This window comes from Chanodichthys erythropterus, chromosome 22 (assembly GCF_024489055.1).
Source record: "Chanodichthys erythropterus isolate Z2021 chromosome 22, ASM2448905v1, whole genome shotgun sequence".
Taxonomy (NCBI): Eukaryota; Metazoa; Chordata; class Actinopteri; order Cypriniformes; family Xenocyprididae; genus Chanodichthys; species Chanodichthys erythropterus.
The window spans coordinates 21,580,192-21,601,374 of record NC_090242.1 but is presented as its reverse complement, the minus strand read 5'-3'; the positions used below and the strand labels follow the sequence as shown (position 1 = coordinate 21,601,374).

The 21,183-nt window shown below is 35.4% G+C and overlaps 3 protein-coding genes across 7 annotated transcripts; 1 reads left to right on the top strand and 2 right to left on the bottom strand.

Moving 5' to 3' along the window:
* Positions 1–5,996: 5,996 nt before the first annotated feature.
* sdhaf1 (succinate dehydrogenase complex assembly factor 1) lies at positions 5,997–7,508 on the bottom strand. Its single transcript, XM_067375914.1, has 2 exons — positions 7,358–7,508; positions 5,997–6,876 (listed from the first exon to the last, which is right to left on the bottom strand). Exon 2 carries the CDS (start codon positions 6,837–6,839, stop codon positions 6,591–6,593), a length of 249 nt encoding a protein of 82 aa, XP_067232015.1. The 5' UTR covers positions 6,840–6,876; positions 7,358–7,508; the 3' UTR covers positions 5,997–6,590.
* A 36-nt stretch (positions 7,509–7,544) lies between these two features.
* On the bottom strand, positions 7,545–16,860 carry qpctlb (glutaminyl-peptide cyclotransferase-like b). Of its 5 annotated transcripts, none has more exons than XM_067375913.1 (8): positions 16,742–16,860; positions 16,079–16,325; positions 11,621–11,767; positions 11,176–11,517; positions 9,780–9,959; positions 9,429–9,528; positions 8,987–9,103; positions 7,545–8,896 (listed from the first exon to the last, which is right to left on the bottom strand). In XM_067375913.1, the coding sequence occupies exons 2-8, from the start codon at positions 16,286–16,288 to the stop codon at positions 8,751–8,753; spliced, it is 1,242 nt and encodes a 413-aa protein (XP_067232014.1). In that variant the 5' UTR covers positions 16,289–16,325; positions 16,742–16,860; the 3' UTR covers positions 7,545–8,750. The 5 variants fall into 5 exon arrangements, with proteins under 5 accessions (XP_067232014.1, XP_067232009.1, XP_067232010.1 ...); XM_067375908.1 differs by having other exon boundaries at positions 16,623–16,808; XM_067375909.1 differs by having other exon boundaries at positions 9,798–9,959; positions 16,623–16,808.
* A 1,205-nt stretch (positions 16,861–18,065) lies between these two features.
* LOC137012436 (meiosis initiator protein-like) lies at positions 18,066–21,177 on the top strand. The gene is made up of 8 exons (XM_067375650.1): positions 18,066–18,587; positions 18,704–18,910; positions 18,991–19,090; positions 19,440–19,660; positions 19,910–19,992; positions 20,517–20,752; positions 20,841–20,930; positions 21,012–21,177. Exons 1-8 carry the CDS (start codon positions 18,233–18,235, stop codon positions 21,154–21,156), a joined length of 1,437 nt encoding a protein of 478 aa, XP_067231751.1. The 5' UTR covers positions 18,066–18,232; the 3' UTR covers positions 21,157–21,177.
* The last annotated feature ends 6 nt before the right edge of the window (positions 21,178–21,183 follow it).

Here is a 21,183-nt window from a genome sequence, read left to right as displayed (position 1 = left end):
AAAATCACAAGTTGTAATTATTATTTAATGAACCTAAAACTAATAATGATCAGTTGTGTTTATTAACTAATATTAACAAAAAAAATAATACGTTCAGTAACAAATGTGGCTATTGCTCATTCTGAATCTTAGTTATTGCATTAATTCTTTTGCACTTTAATGGGTTTGAAACTTTATAATGTGTACTGCGTTATTGTATTTAAATGTTCAGAGTTCTTTTTGTTATAAGAAAGAGTTAAAAACCTATACCAAAAATACTATGACAGCACTTTTTTTGCAACTTATTTCAATATCGTGATAATACCGTATACCGTGATAAAAGCTTAAGCAATTAATCGCAACATGAAAATTTGATACCATCACATGCCTAGTGACAAGTCTGTATACTGGCGGGTCACTAGGTTTTGAGACACAAAACGTTTATTAAGATTTCAGGCATCGAGCTCTCAATCAAAGGCGACATTGGAAGGCGGACTTAATTTACATTTATTTCCATTGTAAACAGAAAATGATCTTATAGCAATCAACAGTTGCTGTCGAAGAGGTTCATTGTAAATCTTCGAAATTAAAGCCTTCATATATTTTCTTAATCACCTTCACATCACTTTGCATTTTAACATTAATTTTGCATTTTTCACTTTGCATTATTGTTGTTATTCATGTAGAAGGCCATAACTATGTTACTGCAATAACATTTTGGTAACATAAAAAACAGTAGTAATGGCATTTTGGTGCAAATTATGCTTACCATGGTAATTTGTTCTTCAAGGACTGTCATGATAAATACCTAAACACTCACAAATCACCCCTACCCCATTACAGTCTCTCTGAAAATGCAACTTCAAGGATATCCAACAAGTACAATTTAGAAGCTTTAAACAACTGACAGACCACCATTTGCTTGTTGCTTTACTGACATTAAAATATTGCTTTGTTTGATGTTGACAGACAAAAATATAGCCGTGGTACTCTCTTTCTATTGTGAGATGTGCTTAGATTGCTGAGACGACATTGCTTTGTTCTCTCTGACCAGCCCACCCTTGCCTTTCATCTTGTTTGCCAGCTCATAAGACTGTATTCCCCATCATTAGAGTACTGGTCATTGCTTGTAAGTGCCCAGGTGCAGTGGAGACAGACAAGCGCTATATCAAAAGAGTGTGCAGTATTTTATTCATAAACTTTGTCCTCAGTGGAAGACAAGTGTATTGGCAACTGTTGTCGCAAAACCAAAAAGACAGCGAAAGCCATGTCTTTGCGTTTGTATTATTCCAAAAGCAGCAGCGCTAATCATCGGTTTGGGCCCCGAGTGCTACACTGTCTTTAAAGTCATCAAGAGATCTGAGAAGTGTGATCAGCATAATGTAATTCATCACAGGTGCTGTGTGATGAATATAGTGATAGCTCATTATGGAGTCTGTCCCTGTCCTCTTATTTTTTCTCTTTTGTCGCTTCATCCACCTGACAGTTCTCTTTGTCGTCTATGTGTTAAAATCAGTGCTCTCAAAACTGGCCTTCACACTGCTGTAGATTAATTAGTCATTGTTCAACATTATGTATAATGCACTTTGATGACACACATGACATCAAATATGAGCACCTTTATTTCAGATTTTAAATATAAGATTAAAATAACATTTTTAAATATAAAAAAGTGAATATCTTGTTATGTCTAACTGTAGGTGAACAGTACATTTGAAATCATGTAAAAAAGGGAAAATTCAGCATTACTATAAAGACTCACTGACTCAAAAATAATTATTCGAGATTATGAAAAACAAGCATATTCAACATATGACAGCTTAGATAAAGATAAAATACATAATGATAAAGGCAGAAAGAAAAAAGGCAATATTTTGGTCAGTAAGAACAGTGAAGGTCACGGCTGCGGTGGCCAATATCTACAGAGCCTGCACTCTAGAGGCAAACAGCAGCACGTTCTTCTCAACCTCGGCATTGAGCTCTCGTTGGGAAGCTCTGGGGTTCTTCTTCACAAAGTCAGCTACACTCTGGATGCATTCCCTCTGAGGAAGTAGAACATCATGTCACAAACATTTGTCTGCTTTATAATGGATGTGTTCTGTACTACATTCTGTTATAAATTAACAGAATGTATTATAATTTATTAGAAAGTAATGTTACACTTTAATGGATTAGAGCAGTTAGATATTCACTAGGAATAAAGTACAAAACAACACAAACACAATTTGAAGTCCCTAGGCCTAAAATCATAAAGAAAAAGGTTCCAGGTTGTACATCCGAATGCCGGCTCAGTATTGGCCGGCTCAGTCCCGACGTAAACACGGAAGCTCTGCAACGTAAATAACGTATGAGAATGACTGAATAAAGGTTTTTTTTTGTTTTTGAGCACAAAAAAGTATTCTTGTCAATTCATATGAACCACAGTAGTCACGTTGACTATTTTAAACATGTTTTTACTTCTTTTCTGGACCTTGAATGACGGTAATTTCATTGCATTCAATAAAGGATGAAAAAAAACTAAAAATCTAAAATATCTAAATTTGTGTTTCCGAAGATGAACGAATGTCTTACGGGTGCGGAACGACCTGTGATTAATGACATATTTCATTTTTGGATAAACTAACCCTTTAACTTAAAGGATTAGTTCTCTTTCAAATAAACTTTTCCTGATAATTTACTCACCCTCATGTCATCAAGGATGTTCATGTCTTTCTTTCTTCAGTCGAAAGAAAAGAAAGGTTTTTGATGAAAACAGTCCAGGATTATTCTCCTTATAATGGACTTCAATGGCCTCCAAACGGTTGAAGGTCAAAATTACAGTTTCAGTGCAGCTTCAAAGGCCTTTATACGATACCAGATGAGGAATAAGTGTCTTATCTAGCGAAAGGATCGGTCATTTTCTAAAAAAATTTTAAATGTATGTGCTTTATATAAACAAATGATCGCCTTCCAAGTGCTTCTGCCAAAACCGCAATTTTGTATTCTTCAAAAAGCTTACACTGTATGTCCTACGCCTTCCCTATTCTACTTACGGAAAAAAATGGAACTGGCAATTGAAAAGTGTGGTTTTGGCGGAAGCACTTGGAAGGTGATCATTTGTTTATATAAAGCATATACATTTACATTTTTTTTCCGAAAATAACTGATCGTTTCTCTCGATAAGACCCTTATTCCTCGTCTGGTATCATTTAAAGCCCTTTGAAGCTGCACTGAAACTGTAATTTTGACCTTCAACCATTTGGAAGCCACTGAAGTCCACTATAAGGAGAATAATCCTGGAATGTTTTCATCAAAAACCTTAATTTCTTTTTGACTGAAGAAAGAAAGACATGGACATCTTGGATGATATGGGGGTGAGTAAATTATCAGGAAAATTTTATTTAAAAGAGCACTTTAACCTTTAACTTTTTAGCCAAAATTGGTACATATCAGTGACAGTGTTAGCATACAGAGGTTGGACAATGAAACTGAAACGATGACCAATATAGAGTTGGAGGTTTCATGGCTATATATGTGTGGCTAATCTTCACTGATTTTACATTCCATCAGTAAGAGTGTAAAGGCTGAATTAGCAGAGCAATAGCACAGCTGTAGCAATCCACAAAACATAATGTGAGACAGAATTCAAAAGAAGATGAATTGTTGGCTCATCTGTGAACAGGACAGTTTTTATAGTGTATTGAGAGCTATGGTATCCAAGGTAATGTCAGCATGTCGCCACATAAGGCGAACCAAATCCAACAGGAGTAACTGTCAATGCAAGAGGAAGTTGTGGGATATCCCAGTACTAACCCGGATTGGATCCAAATAGACCACAGCTGCCCAACTCACTGCAGAATTAAAAGCTCACCTCCACTAAAACTGTTCATCAGGAGCTCCAAAGAGTCGATAATCATGGTCACTCATGCCAGTGCCAAATGTCGGTTCATTGTGACAACGTGAAACGTAATGTTCTCTGATGAGTCTTTTATCACTGTCTTTCCCACATCCGTGGGAGTTGCGGTTGTGGAGAAGCCCCAAAGAGGGCTGTTGCGTGCCCAGAGTGAAGCACAGCGGTGGATCAGCATTTTGGAGGAGCAAGTCAGAAACATTTTCCTGCACGTTCTGAAAGAGGAATTGCTCAAATTCCTCTGGTTACTGTGCAGGACTTGTATCTGTCATTCCCAAGACAAACAAAACCTACACCATACTAATAAATTATTGTGATCTAAAATATGTTGTTTCCGTTTAATTGTCCAACCTCTGGATATCATTCATGTCAACTTTTAACCAGCAAACTAAAAAGCATTGACACTAGACAGCAGAAGAAAAGCATTGAGCATTTAAAAAAAAAAAAAAAAAAAAAAAAAATATATATATATATATATATATATATATATATATATATATATATACACATATATATATATATATATATATATATATATATATATATATATATATATATATATATATATATATAGGCCTATATTTCTCAAAGTGTTTTTTTTTTTTTTTTCTTTAAAACGTTCACACTACCTTTTCTCATACAGAGAGAAAACTACCGGGCATGGGTAAAAAGACTGAAGGTGTCACCATTCTGGCAGGTTTGTGATTGAAGAAATTGTGTTACAATTGCCCTATGCCTATATAGTACAAATACAATTATTTTTTTTAAAGACGCCAAAAAACAAATTAATCTTACCCTGTAAGCATCTATTTGGCTTTGCCCAGAGAGTCTGTCCAGAACCTCACGGGCCACCTGCATCCCAGTGACAGCGGTGTACAGCTCTTTACACTGCTCACTGTCGGTCTTCAGCCAGCCCAGCAAAGCCAGCTGCAACCGGTACACAATGAAAATGATGCTGGTTATAATGAAGCATATTATTTAGAGTTATAACCATAGTAAAAACATAGCTATGGATCTTTGAAACGTAAGTCTTAAGTATTAATTCATATTTGGCAGAACATTTTAAAAAAAAAAAAAAAATAAAACTGGAGATGAAAAACAAAATAGGCAGATTTTAAGCTGCATGTGACAGAATTGACATTTGACACCAACCTGCTGAATCAGCTGGACATCTGTCATCCCGTTTGACTCCGCCATACCTTTTTTTTCAACAAGTTATTATTGTATGCGAGTAATATTAATCAGTAAACTATGAACTACAGCTAAAATGTCGTAGTTTGCTTTTGTGACACAGCTTACATGATCTTCCTGTTTACACACCAGCTTGTTCTACTTCCTCCAATGAAATCAGATTTCTTTCCGCAATTGCGCCAACTTATGGACGGGCAAGTCATTACATTACAGTGTTTGCTCAGGAACACATTACAAGGATAAATGTCATTAACATCTTTATCCTTTGAAAAATAAGGAAAAAATCTCATCTTATCTGTCATATCTTTAAGATAAACAACGTTTGTGTTGTTCATTGTTTAAAGAGCTGCATCAATCTTTCATATATGCTTAACCTCTGGTTGTATAGTTCATTCAAAAATTTAAATTCTTTCTTCATTTACCAATCCTCATATCCTTCCAGACTTCTCTGAGAAAAAAATATGGAGGAATGTTAGGGACCGACAGCTTCAGTATCCATTCACTTTCATTGCAATTATTTCCCTACAATATAAGTGAATGGTGACTGTGGCTGCTATTCTACCCAACATCTTCCTAATTTTCCTTAGTTTGGAAAAAAAAATAAAAAATGTAGATGAGCAAAAAACATTATTTTGTAATTTGTTTAAATTTTATTAATTTAACGCAACCACATGAAGGGATAGTTCACCCCAAAATAATTAATCATCTACTCACCCTCAGGTTGTTCTAAACCTGTATGAAATTATTTCTTCTGCTGAACATAGAAGAAGATATTTTGAAGAATGTCATTAACTAAACATTTGGGCCCCATTGACTTCCATGTTATTTTCCATATTATGGTAGTCAATGGGGCCCATCAACTGGTTACCGACATTCTTCAAAATATCTTCTTTTATGTTCAGCTGAAGAAATAAATTCACACAGGTTTGAAACAACCTGAGCGTGAGTAAATGATGACAGAATTTTAATTTTTGTGGAAAATATCCCTCAAGCTCTAGGACAAGCCTCAAGTTTAAGAGTACATTTTCTACCTTTATAATGTGCACTAAAGTAACTGCTAGCACATCTACTACTACTATTTCAACAGGACAAAGGATTTATAGCAGCATTTAGCAATGTGAGCAGTAAGCAAAAAACGAAATAAGCATATTTACGTTGAATCATTTAAGAATTGGATATGATACTCCATTAAATTGACTCTATACATCCAGTAGACACTTCTACATCTACAAAATGAGGTAGGCCCATTCATGCAAAAGTAACTATAGGAAATTGAAGTCATAGCAAGTAATGGAAAAAAAATAATACTGATATAGCACCAAACAATATGGGTTTAATCTGCAAATTAGATACATACATAACACTGTAAAAATAAAACCGTTATGGGTTAATCTTGTCCAGCCTGAGAAAAGTGAAAATCATTTGGTCTTTCCATTTAAATAACTAAGCCAGGGCGTTATACATGTACTGAATGAGGTCATTTCCCAGAAAACTAAGATTTCAGTACGGATACTTGAATACACGTGAGTGGTCAGCTGTTTTCTTTAGACTTGCTGAATGATCCGAGTTGTTTAGTGTTGACATCTTTAAGCAGTTCAAGTTGGCGTTGGCCTCGCCGATAAAGATATTCAATGTGCATGACGTCAGTCTTCTTGATCGCAGCGTTGGCACGGAATTCATCGCGTATTCTCGGTATGAAGCCCGGCTTGTCCTGTGCCGCGCGCAGAAACTGCCGATACAGGGATAAGACCTGTTTCTGTAGCTTGCTGTGGCGCACCATAGTGGGCTGGATAATGACAGACAGTGGTGACTTCAACCTGCGAAGGGTAGTAATGTAGTCAATGCATTGCATTATGTTTCAAAAGACACAGATGTGTGTTTCTGCTCGCGTTGTTTGTTCTGTAACTGTACCACCTATAACCAACTTTCTTCAGCAAATGGGTAGCTGACGAGACATTTCAAGCAGCAATAGCAGTGACCAGTAGTGTTTTCTAATGTATCTTTTAATAGATTGTTAACATGCGGTATTATGTTCTCATATTAATTTAGAGACTACATGGAACATTTGTCATTTCAAAAATGTATTTGTATTACAATATAACACAAAATTATTTTTTAATACATAACACAATTGGAAAATGTAATGTTTTACATTGTTGTTTTGGATTTATTGAATGTCACACTACTGGACATTGCTGAAACAGCTTGAAATCTGACATCTAGTAGCTAACCCTCTGCACCACTCTGACAGCACATTTATACGGAACAGAAAGGAAAACAATAACAGCAATACTCTACCTTATCAGTTACAGCGCAAGATCTCACTGGTAATTGGTATAACGCCCAGACTCATCATAGCTTTGTTATAAAACGTGTACACAATGACATTCATATACATTGCAACTGAAGTTGCCGAAATGACCTGTTTCTTAACTGATGCTGTGACGCCATGAAACCAAAGCATGAAACGCTGTAAATGTCCGATACACTGCCACCTAGCGGCCAGGCTGTATAGCAACACACTACACAAATACAAGGACGATGAGACTCACTTCCTCCTTTATTTAGACATTGACTATACGATCATATCAAGTTATGCAAGTCCATGTTGAAACTGTGCAACTGTAAAATACATATATTTATTCGTTATTATAAAACAGACATATTCAATTCATTAATGCAAGTCTCAAGTCTTTTCTCACAAGTCAAGTCTTTCAAGGTCAATAAGTCTGTCTCAAGTCTTACATTTTTTAAATAGTTTCTATATATATATATAGAGAGAGAGAGAGAGAGAGAGAGAGAGAGAGAGAGAGAGAGAGAAACAATTCATTTAATATATTTTTTCAAATGTATTTTTGGGGGGATTTAAAATAATCTAAAATAAAATATGTTTGGTTTACTTGAATCAAAAAGTTGTATTTTATACCATATTATAAGAGATACAGTATGAAATATTTGTACCTTAAATGCCCACTCAGTACAAATTAGTCTTCATTTTCATGGGAATGAATTAAACATTCCCTTTTATTAAAAAAGGTGCATTCTTCTAAGGAAAAACGTCCTTGTAGATCTGAAGAGTCTCTAATTTAGAGTACAAGTCAAGTCTCAAGTCAATTGCTTGCCATGTCAAGTCTCAAGTCAATATTTTTTGCCACTTAAGTGTGTTTCCATCTCTGTTAAAAACTTAAATAATCTAGACTAGCATGTGATTGAACATTTAGAGATTACAGACTGCTCATCTGAGAAAATTATTGCAAGACTAAATATAGAAGTTTATCAGAATTGTTGTAGCATTACCAAGCTTCATTGTAGTGCAGTGTAATAATTTCTTACATAGCATCAGGTTCACATCCATTCCTGAGTTTGAAGTATCTAATTTGCATTCAACTGATTTTATTGCACAGTTATTGAATATATGAATGAAATTTTGTAAACCTCTTTTTTGGCACAGATAATAATATAATTTTGTCAATACGGTGCATTACTAGATAGCAAAACTATCTGAAGGCACAATACCGATTGAGTAACAATGGCAGAAATTTCAAAGGTAAGCATATGTCAGGATATAGGACGGCAGCCTGAGAATATACAGTATGTTATTCATCTCTGAGTACAGTCACTGATATCAAATATCGTAAAGCAACGCAGCTGAGGTATAGACTGATCCACGACGGATGTAACATTATACATTCTAGAGCCGCAAATATTCAGCCAGAAAGACCACAAGGACTTTGGTGAGATTCTCCACAGTGTGACCGTGAACCTTCTCCGCTGTGTCCTCCATCGTGTGCAGGAAAGAAGGGAACGGCGTTGCAATCATGTGCAACACTGGAACTCCTGCAGTCAAAAAAGCCAGATCCATACAGTATAGCCAATCTTTAGGATATATATTTTTTGCTTGTCAATCTGATGGATGCTTTGTCTAACCTCTCTGAAGGAAAGGAAGATGATCATCTTCAACTGCCCCCATGTTCACATCCTTTACGAAATAACTCTGCTCTTTGGCATGGGAAGTAAGGAGCCCCAAATTATGAAGTCTTTTCTCTTAGAAAATGAAGAAATATAATTAGTGGGATCAAAGGTCAAGGCCATATAGATGGTGTAAATAAACTCACAGGATAACAATCAAGACATGATTATTGTATTATCTTGTTCAACATTGTACATTCGTTACTGAACTTTTTTTTTTTTTTTTTTTTAATAATCTAGACATAGACATGTCAATAAATGGTATTTCCTTTTGAAGTAAGTGGCTGGTAGTTTTTACTCTGAGCCACTGCAGATCAAACATTAGTTTTAAGAGTCTTTATGGCCATTAATGATTAACCAGGATTACTTTAGTATAAATGGAAAGTCAAATCAGTCTTACCAGCAGCGATAAGGCGGTCAAACCAGCGAGCTGTGTTCTCAAAGTGATTCACAAACATGGGATCAGGGGCACCAATAAGGTCCAAAAGAACAAGGAGATCCTGAAAATATCAGTTATAACTCAGTAAATTCATATACTTCAATACAATAATAGAAATATACAAATACATAATAGAAGATATTTCGAAGAATGTCTTAGTTTATACAATGAAAGTCAATTCTGGACCCCATTGACTTGTTTTAAAACATTCTTTTGTGTTCCACAAACAGACAGTCATACAGGTTTGGAAAGACATGAGGTTAGTCAATGAGGAAATGTTTATACCCTTTAACAAAAAATGCACACACATACACAAGCATCACGTCTCACCACAGCGTTCAGCAGCGTGGTTTGTTCAGAACCCGGCGGGTGAGGAGTGCGAGACATGTAGTCTGCGAGGTGCCGTGAGCCATATAGCGAGTCTGTCTGAGACCACTGCTCGAAAGCCTCTCCTCCATCAAAGAAGACCAACTGCAGTGTTACCCTGGACATCTTCACACACAAAAAAAAGTATCTGTAAAAGTGTACAGCCAAACAAATGTCTCAAAGATTCTATCATGGTTTCAGTCCTGCTGTGGGATTCTGTTTACTAAGCATTTAGATTTATTTAAAATCAGTTTTTCCACCTGGCCTGTGGAGGAAAATGCTTCATTATTATACTAAGCTGTGGAAAAAAAAGAAAAAAAATGCAGGTCTCCATGTACAAGTAACCATGTATTCTACAGCTGCTATGTAGGTTCCCTTACGCAAAGAAAATATTTCCTTATATATATGAACGCTCAATATAAATTATTGTGTTAATAAATATATTATATATTGAATAATACATAATGAATTGCCGCTTTTCATATATTGAAAAATATGTGACAATATATTTACTATATCTATCTATATCTATCATATATATATATATATATATATATATATATATATATATATATATATATATATATATATATATATATATATATATATATATATATATATATATAAATAATGTATATAATTTTATATTCAGTAATACACTTCATAACATGTACTGTACATGTGATAAAATATGGTACTATGTGTGTAAATATATAAATACATTTGTATTATAGTAATATAGGCTACATGCATATATTTGTATTCATATTTGTAATATCCAGTTGGCCCACAATGTTGCCATGACTTTAACAAGACATGTCCAAAAAATATTAGTTTTTTTGTAAACGTTTTTTCTTATTTACCATCACATGTAAAATGAGTTTATAAAAGTTTGTGTTTAGCTTTATGTAAACCCATATGTTAACTCATGAAAGAGAAATTAATTCATTGTTTCAATAAAGCTATTACATGTAAATCTACAGTGCAGTTTTTGTCTCTTGTTTCTATATATATATTTTTTTTGTATCCATATATTGCCATACACGATACATGCATATACTGCAGTATATTGAAAAATAAAAGCACTAGTTTCCCATTTATGGAAATGTATTAAATAATATATTTCATTATGTTTTCATATATGTGTGCTTCATTAGGGTTTGTGAGAATCTTCTCTACTTATCAAAAGCCTTTCCAGTCATGCAGTGTTTTGTAGCTCTGTTACAAGTTAAACAACACAACTGACTCTGGATTCTACAGCACCCTCAATTCTACAGAGAAGTGACCTCCTCAGAGACATGCATCTCAATTTACCTCCAAATTTAGTTTTTAAATGAATGACCTCTGAAAGCGGTTTTCTTGAAGATGAGATTGTAACACTTTGCCTCACCAGCTGCTTGTGCTTTTTGAGGTGTGGGTCCAAAGCTGTGACCAGTTCCAGCATCATAGCACAGGGCACAGCTGAATCACTAGCACCCACAAACACCTTCTGTGGGTCACTTGGATCTGTCGGTATAAATTTGGAGTCATAGTGACAAGCCAAAAGCAATCGTCGAGGAGCCTTTGGGTCTAAAACAGCCAGGATATTAGAGAAGCTAACAGGGCCACGAGGGGTTTCAGAGATGAAGGAGTCCACATCGACAGACCAGCCCGCCGAAAGAGAATCCAGTTGAGAAAAGATGTGCTAGGATCACAGAAAATAGGAGACATCACATTATATTTTGTTAGTTCTGAGATTTAATCTAACTAAAAACCAAGCAGATATTATTAAATCAATCGTGTCTTACTTTTCGAACAGCCCGACTCCCACGACTTCCTGGCTGTCGTTCGGTGAGAATGGGTCGCAGGTGGGAATACCAAAGTCTACTCCAACTCACCTGTGAGACGAGCCGCTTCACCTGGGCAACTGTGGGTTTTCCTGGCTGGTGATTCAGCTATGAAAGGTTAAAGATGGTAAACATGTGAAAGGTGATCAGATGGACAGAATGAAGAGCAAAATAGTCATTATTTGGATGCATGGAAAATTGCAGATTGGAAAAAGCTGGGTTTTGAATTGTGATATCAATTTTCTATAGCTGGTCTGCCCTCCTAAAAATACAGGTTGCAAGAGGGGGGTTTATGCAGCGATGCAATAGAAGGACCATTTTGGGTTCCCCAAAGAACATTCAAATAAACAGTTCTTAAAAGAATAATTTCTTCTTAGTGTGAAGAACAGGGCTTGACATTAACTTTTTTTGCTCACCAACCACTGTGGCTAGTGGTTTTCCAAAGTTACTAGCCACTCAGCACTTTCACTGGCCACAATTTTGCTGATTGGGAAATTACATTTTATATGATTGAAGCTGACTTTGACATGCTAAAATTACTTGATTTTAAGTCATTTTACTTGATTTAGCTAGATTTAAAACCCTTTCAAATGCAGTTTGACCACCCAAATGGTATATCAGCTGGTATGTACAGGTGAGCAATATAACCATAACAAGCCTATGAGAAATTTTATAAGTTATTTTGTTGGCTATATAAAAAGAACAAAGTAACAATAGTAAATAAAATAAAAATTCAGATACAGTTTATTTAACATGCATACATTTCTTTAACTTCTTTTGTTATTTGATTAACATTAATGAGACGGGAATTTAATTGGGCTGCTGAATGCATGGACGTAATATACTGACACATATCCAGTTTTTACCCACCTGTTCACCTGTCCACTTAAGCCATAACCGACTGTATCCACACGAGATACTCCACACAATGGACATTTTAGCATTTGATAGCTTTAGCATATCATTAACTATGACTGCTCTGAAGCAGGAAAGTCTCGAGAGAAGTCAGGTTATCCCAGTATATTTTCTGTTGATATGAAAAAATTGTGTGGATTTATCAATATAGCGAGTCTATTACAATGTTATGATGAACTATATGCTTTTCTCCACTGATGTTTTCAGTTGTTTAAAGTGTTTGTAAGGATACTGATTGTTAGAAGGCAGCTGTATGACTCTGAGATGAAGAACAGGAATGGTGTGTGTAAAATTAGCAACACATTATTAGCTGTTTGATAGCGTAGTCAAGCAAAAGGCTAATTATATTAATTCATATTAATTAATGACTGAACTGTTATATATATATATATATATATATATATATATATATATATATATATATATATATAGACATCAAATGGATGTCAGTTTTTTACATCAAACTGAAGTCTATATTTTGAAATCAAATGGACGTCAGTTTTTTTTACATCAAATGGACGTCAATATTTTGACATCAAATGGACGTCAGTGTTTTGACATCAAATGAACGTCAGTTTTTTGACATCAAATGGACGTCAATATTTTGACATCAAATGGACATCAGTTTTTTTTATATGACATGGACGTCAATATTTTGACATCAAATGGACGTCAGTTTTTTTTACATCAAATGGACGTCAATATTATGACATCAAATGGACGTCAGTTTTTTTACATCAAATGGACGTCAATATTTTGACATCAAATTGACGTCAGTGTTTTGACATCAAATGAACGTCAGTTTTTTTTATATGACATGGACGTCAATATTTTGACATCAAATTGACATCAGTTTTTTTGACATCAAATTGACGTCAGTGTTTGATATCAAATTGATGTCAGTTTTTGGACATCAAATGGACGTCAATATTTTGACATCAAATGGACATCAGTTTTTTATATGACATGGACGTCAATATTTTGACATCAAATGGACGTCAATATTTTGGCATCAAATTGAAGTCAATATTTTGACATCAAATGGACGTCAATATTTTGACATCAAACTGACATCAGTTTTTTTTTACATCAAATTGACGTCAGTGTTTGATATCAAATTGATGTCAGTTTTTGGACATCAAATGGACGTCAATATTTTGACATCAAATGGAAGACAATATTTTGACATCAAATGGACGTCAGTTTTTTTACATCAAATTGACGTCAGTGTTTGATATCAAATTGATGTCAGTTTTTGGACATCAAATGGACGTCAATATTTTGTCATCAAATGGAAGACAATATTTTGACATCAAATGGACGTCAGTTTTTTTACATCAAATTGACGTCAGTTTTTGGACATCAAATGGACGTCAATATTTTGACATCAAATGGACGTCAGTTTTTTTACATCAAATTGACGTCAGTGTTTGATATCAAATTGATGTCAGTTTTTGGACATCAAATGGACGTCAATATTTTGACATTAAATTGAAGTCAATATTTTGACATCAAATGGACATCAGTTTTTTTTACATCAAATGGACGTCAGTTTTTTTTACATCAAATGGACGTCAATTTTTTTACATCAAATGGACATCAATATTTTGACATCAAATGGACGTCAGTTTTTTTATATCAGATTGACGTCAATATTTTGACATCAAATGGACGTCAGTTTTTTTTACACCAAATTGACGTTAATATTTTGACATCAAATGGACGTCAGTTTTTTTACATCAAATTGACATTTGCCTCAATGCCATCTAGCAATAGCAGCGACGTAAATGAAAATCATTGACATGATTTGATCAGCAGCTGATTGGACAGATTTGACCCAAATGTCACATCTAACCAATCACCTGCGTATTTATTTTCTTGTGGGCCAATGAGGGTCTTTTTTTGTTTGCGCTGAAGTAAAATTAAAATAATAAAAAAAATAGTCTGGCCAATCCGGGGCCCCTGCACCTGCCCCTGCCCCCTGCTTCAGCCTAGGCAAGCCTGTGCGTTAATCCGCGCCTGTGTGCGAGCGCATATCGTCTCACGCCAAAGTAAAGTGACAGCTGACTTGAAGTAAAGCCAATAAAGTTGGCTTTAAAGTTGGCACATCAAGTTTTGAGAGAGCTATTCAGTCCATTATAAATTCTGATATTGGCCGCCTCTGGAATGAATCAAACCATAGATATTAGCCTACCTGATCATTTCAAGTAAATACGCTGGAAATCCGCTCTCATTCAAGGATGTGCATTTATTTCATGTAGCCTATATCCACAACACAAACAACAAATTGCCTCTTCACTGCAGCAACAGTAGACTCTCCAAGCTGGCGTGAGTGAGTGAAGGCGGGGCTAATTTATATATTCATTGATCCGTGTATATTAAATGAGGAAAGGTTGTAGAGCAGGGCTATTCAATTGGCGTCCCGTGGGCCACATGCGGCCCGGAAGCAACCTCCGAGTGGCCCATGCCTGTGGTCCCGCCCATAGACTTAATAAATTAATATATATTATTTATAAATTATTATTTAATATAAATGTTAATTAATATATATAAATTATTATATATATTATAAAGTATTTATTATGTCTATGGTCCCGCCAAAAACGTGCATTCCTACGTAAATTCATACCACGTAGCCTAGCAACACGCAAACAATGCAGAGTGTGCCGGTAGTAGCCTAGATTACTATCAATATGACTTTCTCAACACTGAAACGTAAAATTGCCAATGAAACCGTAAGTTTAATCCTGCCTGGACTGACAAATACTTGTTTATTTTACCACCACATCCAAACGCCAAACCGATGTGTTTAATTTGCAATGAGTGTGTTGCAGTACTTAAAGATTACAATGTGCGGAGGCACCATGTTGAGAAACACCAGACTTTCCGCACTAATTATCCAGAGGGATCTCAAGAGAGGGCTGCAAAATTGCAGAGTTTGATTGCATCTTACAACCGGAGCTTTGCAAACTGACAAAAGTTAAAAGAGAAATAATGAATAAACCTTATGTTTTTCAATAAATTTGTTTGTGTTGGTTTTAAAATTTGTCGTTATGAGATGCTTCACCGCTAAAATGACTGGCCCAGTTAACCTTCTTGGTTTGAAAATCTGGCCCAACTGGATTTGTGATTAAATAGCCCTGCTGTAGAGTTACATTCAAGCTATTTTAAGGCATGAAGAAAAATTTTTCATTTGAATTTTTTTTTTTTAATGTCATTTTGTTGATCAAAGATGAGTTTTAAGAGATAAAATAATTGACTACAGGGGGACTTTAATACAAAAATCTTGCATATTGTGCCTTTAAGAGAGTAAGATAATTATTAGATAGTTCAACCTTGGACCAGCAACATCATGTTTGCTGGTCAAACAGCTAAGGACCAGCTTTAAAAAAAAAAAAAAAAAGATGTCCCAAAACACAGCTACAAGTTTAAGATAGATTTCCCAACAGGGTTGTATTCCAGAAAAATTATAAATTACAAGAAAAATGCCTGTAGACCTCTTACCTTGTCTTTGAACAGGTCGGGAGGTCTGGGAGGTAAGTCAAACTCTATCGTGTGTTGGTTAGATAGTGATATAGCCAGTGTTAATGTCATTGCCACCAGCACGCACAAACACAGCAGCAGCAGTCGCACGTGGCATATGCGTGGCTGGTCACAGCGCGCGACAGAGCAGTTCCATCTGACAGTCGCTACTTTGTACCGTAAGCGGCTCATCTTGTGTTTACGAAAGATGCCAAAACAGGGATTAAACCTGCGTGGAAGGGGAAAATAAAGAAAGCAGTTAAAATCCCGAATCGTACCACGAAACTGACCTATTTAGATCGAAACAAACTATGATTCCCAACTGCTTAGAGTCATTTTTATAATGTGGCGCACACTTAAATATAAGTAAAAAAAAAAAAGAAAAAAAATTATATCAATAACACAACCGTGATTCTTGCAAACGACATAATTAAATGACTTAAATGACAAAGCACATCTTAAGTTGTTAGTGCCCATAAAAGATGCTGTCCACGAAGAGCAGATTTTGCAGGGCAGACACACTTACTGTACCACTAGTCCTGGACTGGCACACCACTGCTCTATCAAATCCACTGCAGTCGCTGGAAATGAATAGCACATAGTGCTGAATGACGAGAGCATTTAGTCTGAAGAACATTTCATTACCAACGCCGAGTTGATTCGCCTTTGATATCTTGGCAATGAATGCAGGCTGTAAATGATCGTATTGTCAGTTCTCCATTCGGTGTTGCTGAGGCACAACAGGAAAGCTATCTGCGCATCTCCTCATCCCACTCTCCTCGCTCTCCTCACTGTTACTTTAGGTACTAGGATCATAAATGTAACGTGTATTTCATATTCATGCATTTGAGCATAACAATAGGAAATTATAAGTTGTATATATTTAATAATAGATTAAAATATTTATATCTCTCTTTAAAGCGTAAAATGGAAATAAAGAGGAAATCATTCCTTTTTTATATATTTTGATTTATTTTGCACATATTTGCGCGTGTTAGCTGATATGTGTAATTTATGTACGCCTAGTGTGCCACCATAAAAAAAAAAAAAAGTTTATTTAAAATTCCCCCGTCTTTGCACATACAGATAGCCACGCCCCAAAGTCGCGTCATTGCTAATAATAATAACTCAATGGTTGAAGCAATGTTGCTAACTCGACTTCTTGATGCTCAAACACTGCTAATAGTGCCATTGTTTTGACGTTTATTTAGGGAAATCAGCATGGCTTAATTTGAATCGTATTTTAAAATAAAAAGATACACTCAGGCTTTAAAGTTTATAAAAGCGTTTATGACTAAGCAGCCCAGTAACCAGTTGTCACGAGGTCTGTGTAATGGACCTACTGGAGAAAGCGAGGCTTCTCGTTAGCCAATCCGCGTACGCGCTGAATCTCATTGGCTCTTTTCTTTTCCAGTCATTTTAAGAAACTCTATGTTGACGGAGATTTAATTTAATATAAATACACAGTATACTGTCATTTTTTAGACTCCGAAGAGAATAAATCAGGTAAGGCAATTACATCTACACAAGAAAATACGCATCCATTTAAAAAGAATAAAACATGCAAATAAAGGAGACGTATCAGTGATCAAAGAATTATGCAAACTTATTTACATGCCAACATAATTTAGGTTCCATTCCAAAGAATTTTAAAATAATATAGTTTTGGATAGAGCGCGAAACTAACACTTTGATACTCAGTCAGCTGTGATAAAATGCCAAAGATCATTTTAAATCTTGTTTTAAAACTTTATTATTATTATTATTGTTGGATATTATTATTAAAATGATTATTATGTAGAATTAAGAATAAAATATGGTGCTTATTGTCTTGAATTGGGTAAGTTACTCTAAAAAGTAATACCTACTAAGTAAGTAAGTGTAATTAAATTACAGAAAAATTAAGAGTAATAATTATGAAAACAACTTTTCACTTTTTTCACAGGAAAGGTAATTAAAAGACAGTAACTAATTACTTTACTGTACATTACTGTAATGCATTATACCCAACACTGATTGTAAGACACTATATCCAGGGCATAATACTTCCTCCAGGCGTAAACATTATAAAGACAGTCACATAAAATTTTATTTGTTACATGGCATGAATGGCTTTAATACATATAGTTAAAAATAATGATAAAACACTGTGTTGTTGGCTCTGTTTTGTGTCCACAGGAGACCCTAATAAACATGCTGCAGTGCTTTGACTTTCACCAGAGTCACATTCATAGTCTGAAGAGTCATGTTCCCCCACACTGTATACCCAAAAGCAATGAGAAAAGTAAGTTTCTTTATTATTTATGCTCAATTCCAGGTTTTTATGCATTTGTTTTGAAAGATGGAAGGGGGCATGTGATACAGACTAACGTCCATGGCCTGTGTGTGTCCGCAGAATCAGAGAACGAGGACACTCCTTTATCTAGCACACATCCACAATTCCTAAAAGGCAAGAAAATGTACACCTACAGTGGCATAAACAAGTATACAGGTAAAGTATATGTTTTTAAAGAATAAAGATGTTAAAGAAACAGGGGGAAAATAGTATATTTTATTATTCAAAATGGTATTTATTTTCACTTACACTATGTATACATTTATAAACAGTACGATTGAGGGATCCTCAGAGCAAAGACTCAGAGAGATTTATCATAAATGCTGTTGAGGAGCAAGAACACCAGCTGGTGAGTGATGGACAAAGCAATTCATCAGAAGTAGAAACCGCAGAGGACAAAGAGTCGTGGTCTGTTGATGATAGCCAGCCATCACAAAGCTCCACAGACTCCAACTCCACAACTTCCTCTTACAATACAGGTGAAAAAAAAATCTTGTCTTTTTTGGTGTTAGACATCAGTTAAACATGAATAATACCTAAGGATATTTTCTGTTATCAGGGAGCACTGAGACTGAATATACCTGTAGTATCTGTGAAGACCAAACAGGAAGTGAAGATGGAAGCCCAGGGAGAAAGGTGTTGGATACACCTCCATCAGGGTTTGTATATTGGATATTTAATTTGTATTTGTAAATTAAACATCTTAAAGAGATAGAATCTTAATTTTTGGGTGAACTATCATTTACTCACCCTCAAGTTGTTCCAAACCTGTATGAATTTCTCTCTTATGATGAACACAAAAGAAGAATATGGGTAACCAAACAGTTGCTGGTCCTCGTTGACTTCTATATTATGAATAAAAATAAAAAATACTTTGGCAGATATTGTTTGGTTACCGACATTCTTCAAAATATGATGACAGAATTTTCATTTTTGGGTGAACTATCCCTTTAAGATGTACCTGTGTGCAAGCTTGTAATTCGTTTTTATGTTTTACTAAATCTTCAGATCAGGAATTCTTCTTAAAGACCCCATGCTTGGAGCTTTTCCAGCTGCATGGAAAAAGCATTTTCCTTTCAGACACACGCTGACAAAAACACCAATACTGCCTGTGCGTTCCCCACCCCCGCGGGAAACAGACAGCCTGATCCTCAACCCTTCTCTGCTTACATCTCCTTCTCAAGGTCTGAGCCGTTCTCTCCATCCCGAAGGACGAGAAGCACTACAAAGTAAAGATGATCCATACAGGCTTTCACACGTTATTAGATATGCATTATATTCTATACTACTGTAGACTAGCATGTATACTATTTAATATTTTATGAATAAAGTACTTTCTACAATTTATAATATAATAGAACAAAAACAGTTGGGCAAAATAGGCTTAGAAACAAATGTGCTCATTACTTGCAGTGTGAAATTACAAACAAGACTGGAATGCTGGAATGCTGACTGAACAATATTTTTTATCATAACAGCATTATTCGAGGACGTGTGGGTCACCCCAGAATCTACCATCTTAAAAAGTCCCAGTCTGCAAAGCAGTTTTGGAAATGACTCAGTAAGGCCAAACTTGTGATTTTTAGTTGCCTGTGGGGTCTAAAAGTCTGAGATCACAATTAAAATTTGGGTAAAACTACACATAACAGTGTGCAAAAAAGGCTTACATGCCCTAAAATTTTAAACATAAATAAATTTGAGACCATTTTAAGTGTAGGAAAAATGCAACTGTGCATTAGGGGTAACTTTTTTTATATTGTTCTCACATAATGTGAACAAGCTCAGGTCTCTGTGGGTTAAACAGTTTCACACAGAAAACAGGATTTTCAAAAGTGTAAAATCTGGATGTTATGCATGATGAAAAGATGAATAGATTAAAAGGTTGTGCACTTTGTGACACTGATCATTTGTACAGGAATAAAAACGTTAACTAAAAACATGCTGAAAGGACAATATTGGAATTAGAAAAATACCAAATTTTTACTAGTGGAATTGTGGACCCCATTGTATGTTATTTTGATGAGATATTGTTTTACAGTGAGTCCTCTATTTATGGTATCTTCTCTTGCCAATACTTTGAATTAGGAGACTGTCATGAGTCCTGGAAATAGCAGCTATCTGTACTTGAAAAGTGAGGAAGGGAACAAAAGTTCTGAAGATGAAATGCCAGAACAACTCATTCCTCTGAAAAGAGCAAGAAAAGGATATACACACAGGCGCACTTCAAGAGCAGGACGTGTTACAACGCAGCCAAACCCAAAGAAGAAATGTGTGAATGGCTTCATTATGTTCTGCCGAATGAACAGAAAATTATATATCAGGTGTGTATACTACTCTTAGACTAATCTAAATATATTTAAATATATAATCCTTTAAATGTCAGACACTGTTGATATTATTTGCGAACAGATCCTATCCTGGCATCCCGTCCACTACAGTCACTAAAGAGTTAGCCAATCTATGGCACATCTTACCCAAGAGGGAGAGACGTTTGTACTGGTAGGCTCTCTGAATTCTCTAAACTTCATACTGGCTTATCTGTTGCATTGCAATTTCATTTAAACCTCTATCCGTTTTTAGCCTGAAAGCCTGGAGCTTCAGTTGCCAGCAGAACCGCAATGTGCGCATTCAAGCACACAAGGCAGAAATCAAGGCAGAATGCTCTGTGCCCAGTCCACTGCACATGTTACTGGCCTATAGAGAAGTGTATGAAGCTGTCCAATGAAGGTCTTCACATTTCAGCCACCTACCG

Coding starts and splice junctions, on each gene's coding strand:
- sdhaf1 (XM_067375914.1), bottom strand. CDS start 6,839: ATGGTGCGCCACAGCAAGCTACAGAAACAGGTCTTATCCCTGTATCGG.
- qpctlb (XM_067375908.1), bottom strand. CDS start 16,717: ATGCTCTCGTCATTCAGCACTATGTGCTATTCATTTCCAGCGACTGCA. Junction 11,768..16,078: donor CCGACCTGTTCAAAGACAAG/GTAAGAGGTCTA, acceptor AACCTTTCATAG/CTGAATCACCAGCCAGGAAA. Junction 9,104..9,428: donor TGACCGCCTTATCGCTGCTG/GTAAGACTGATT, acceptor TCATTTTCTAAG/AGAAAAGACTTCATAATTTG.
- LOC137012436 (XM_067375650.1), top strand. CDS start 18,233: ATGATAAAACACTGTGTTGTTGGCTCTGTTTTGTGTCCACAGGAGACC. Junction 18,911..18,990: donor AACTTCCTCTTACAATACAG/GTGAAAAAAAAA, acceptor TTCTGTTATCAG/GGAGCACTGAGACTGAATAT. Junction 20,753..20,840: donor AACAGAAAATTATATATCAG/GTGTGTATACTA, acceptor ATTTGCGAACAG/ATCCTATCCTGGCATCCCGT.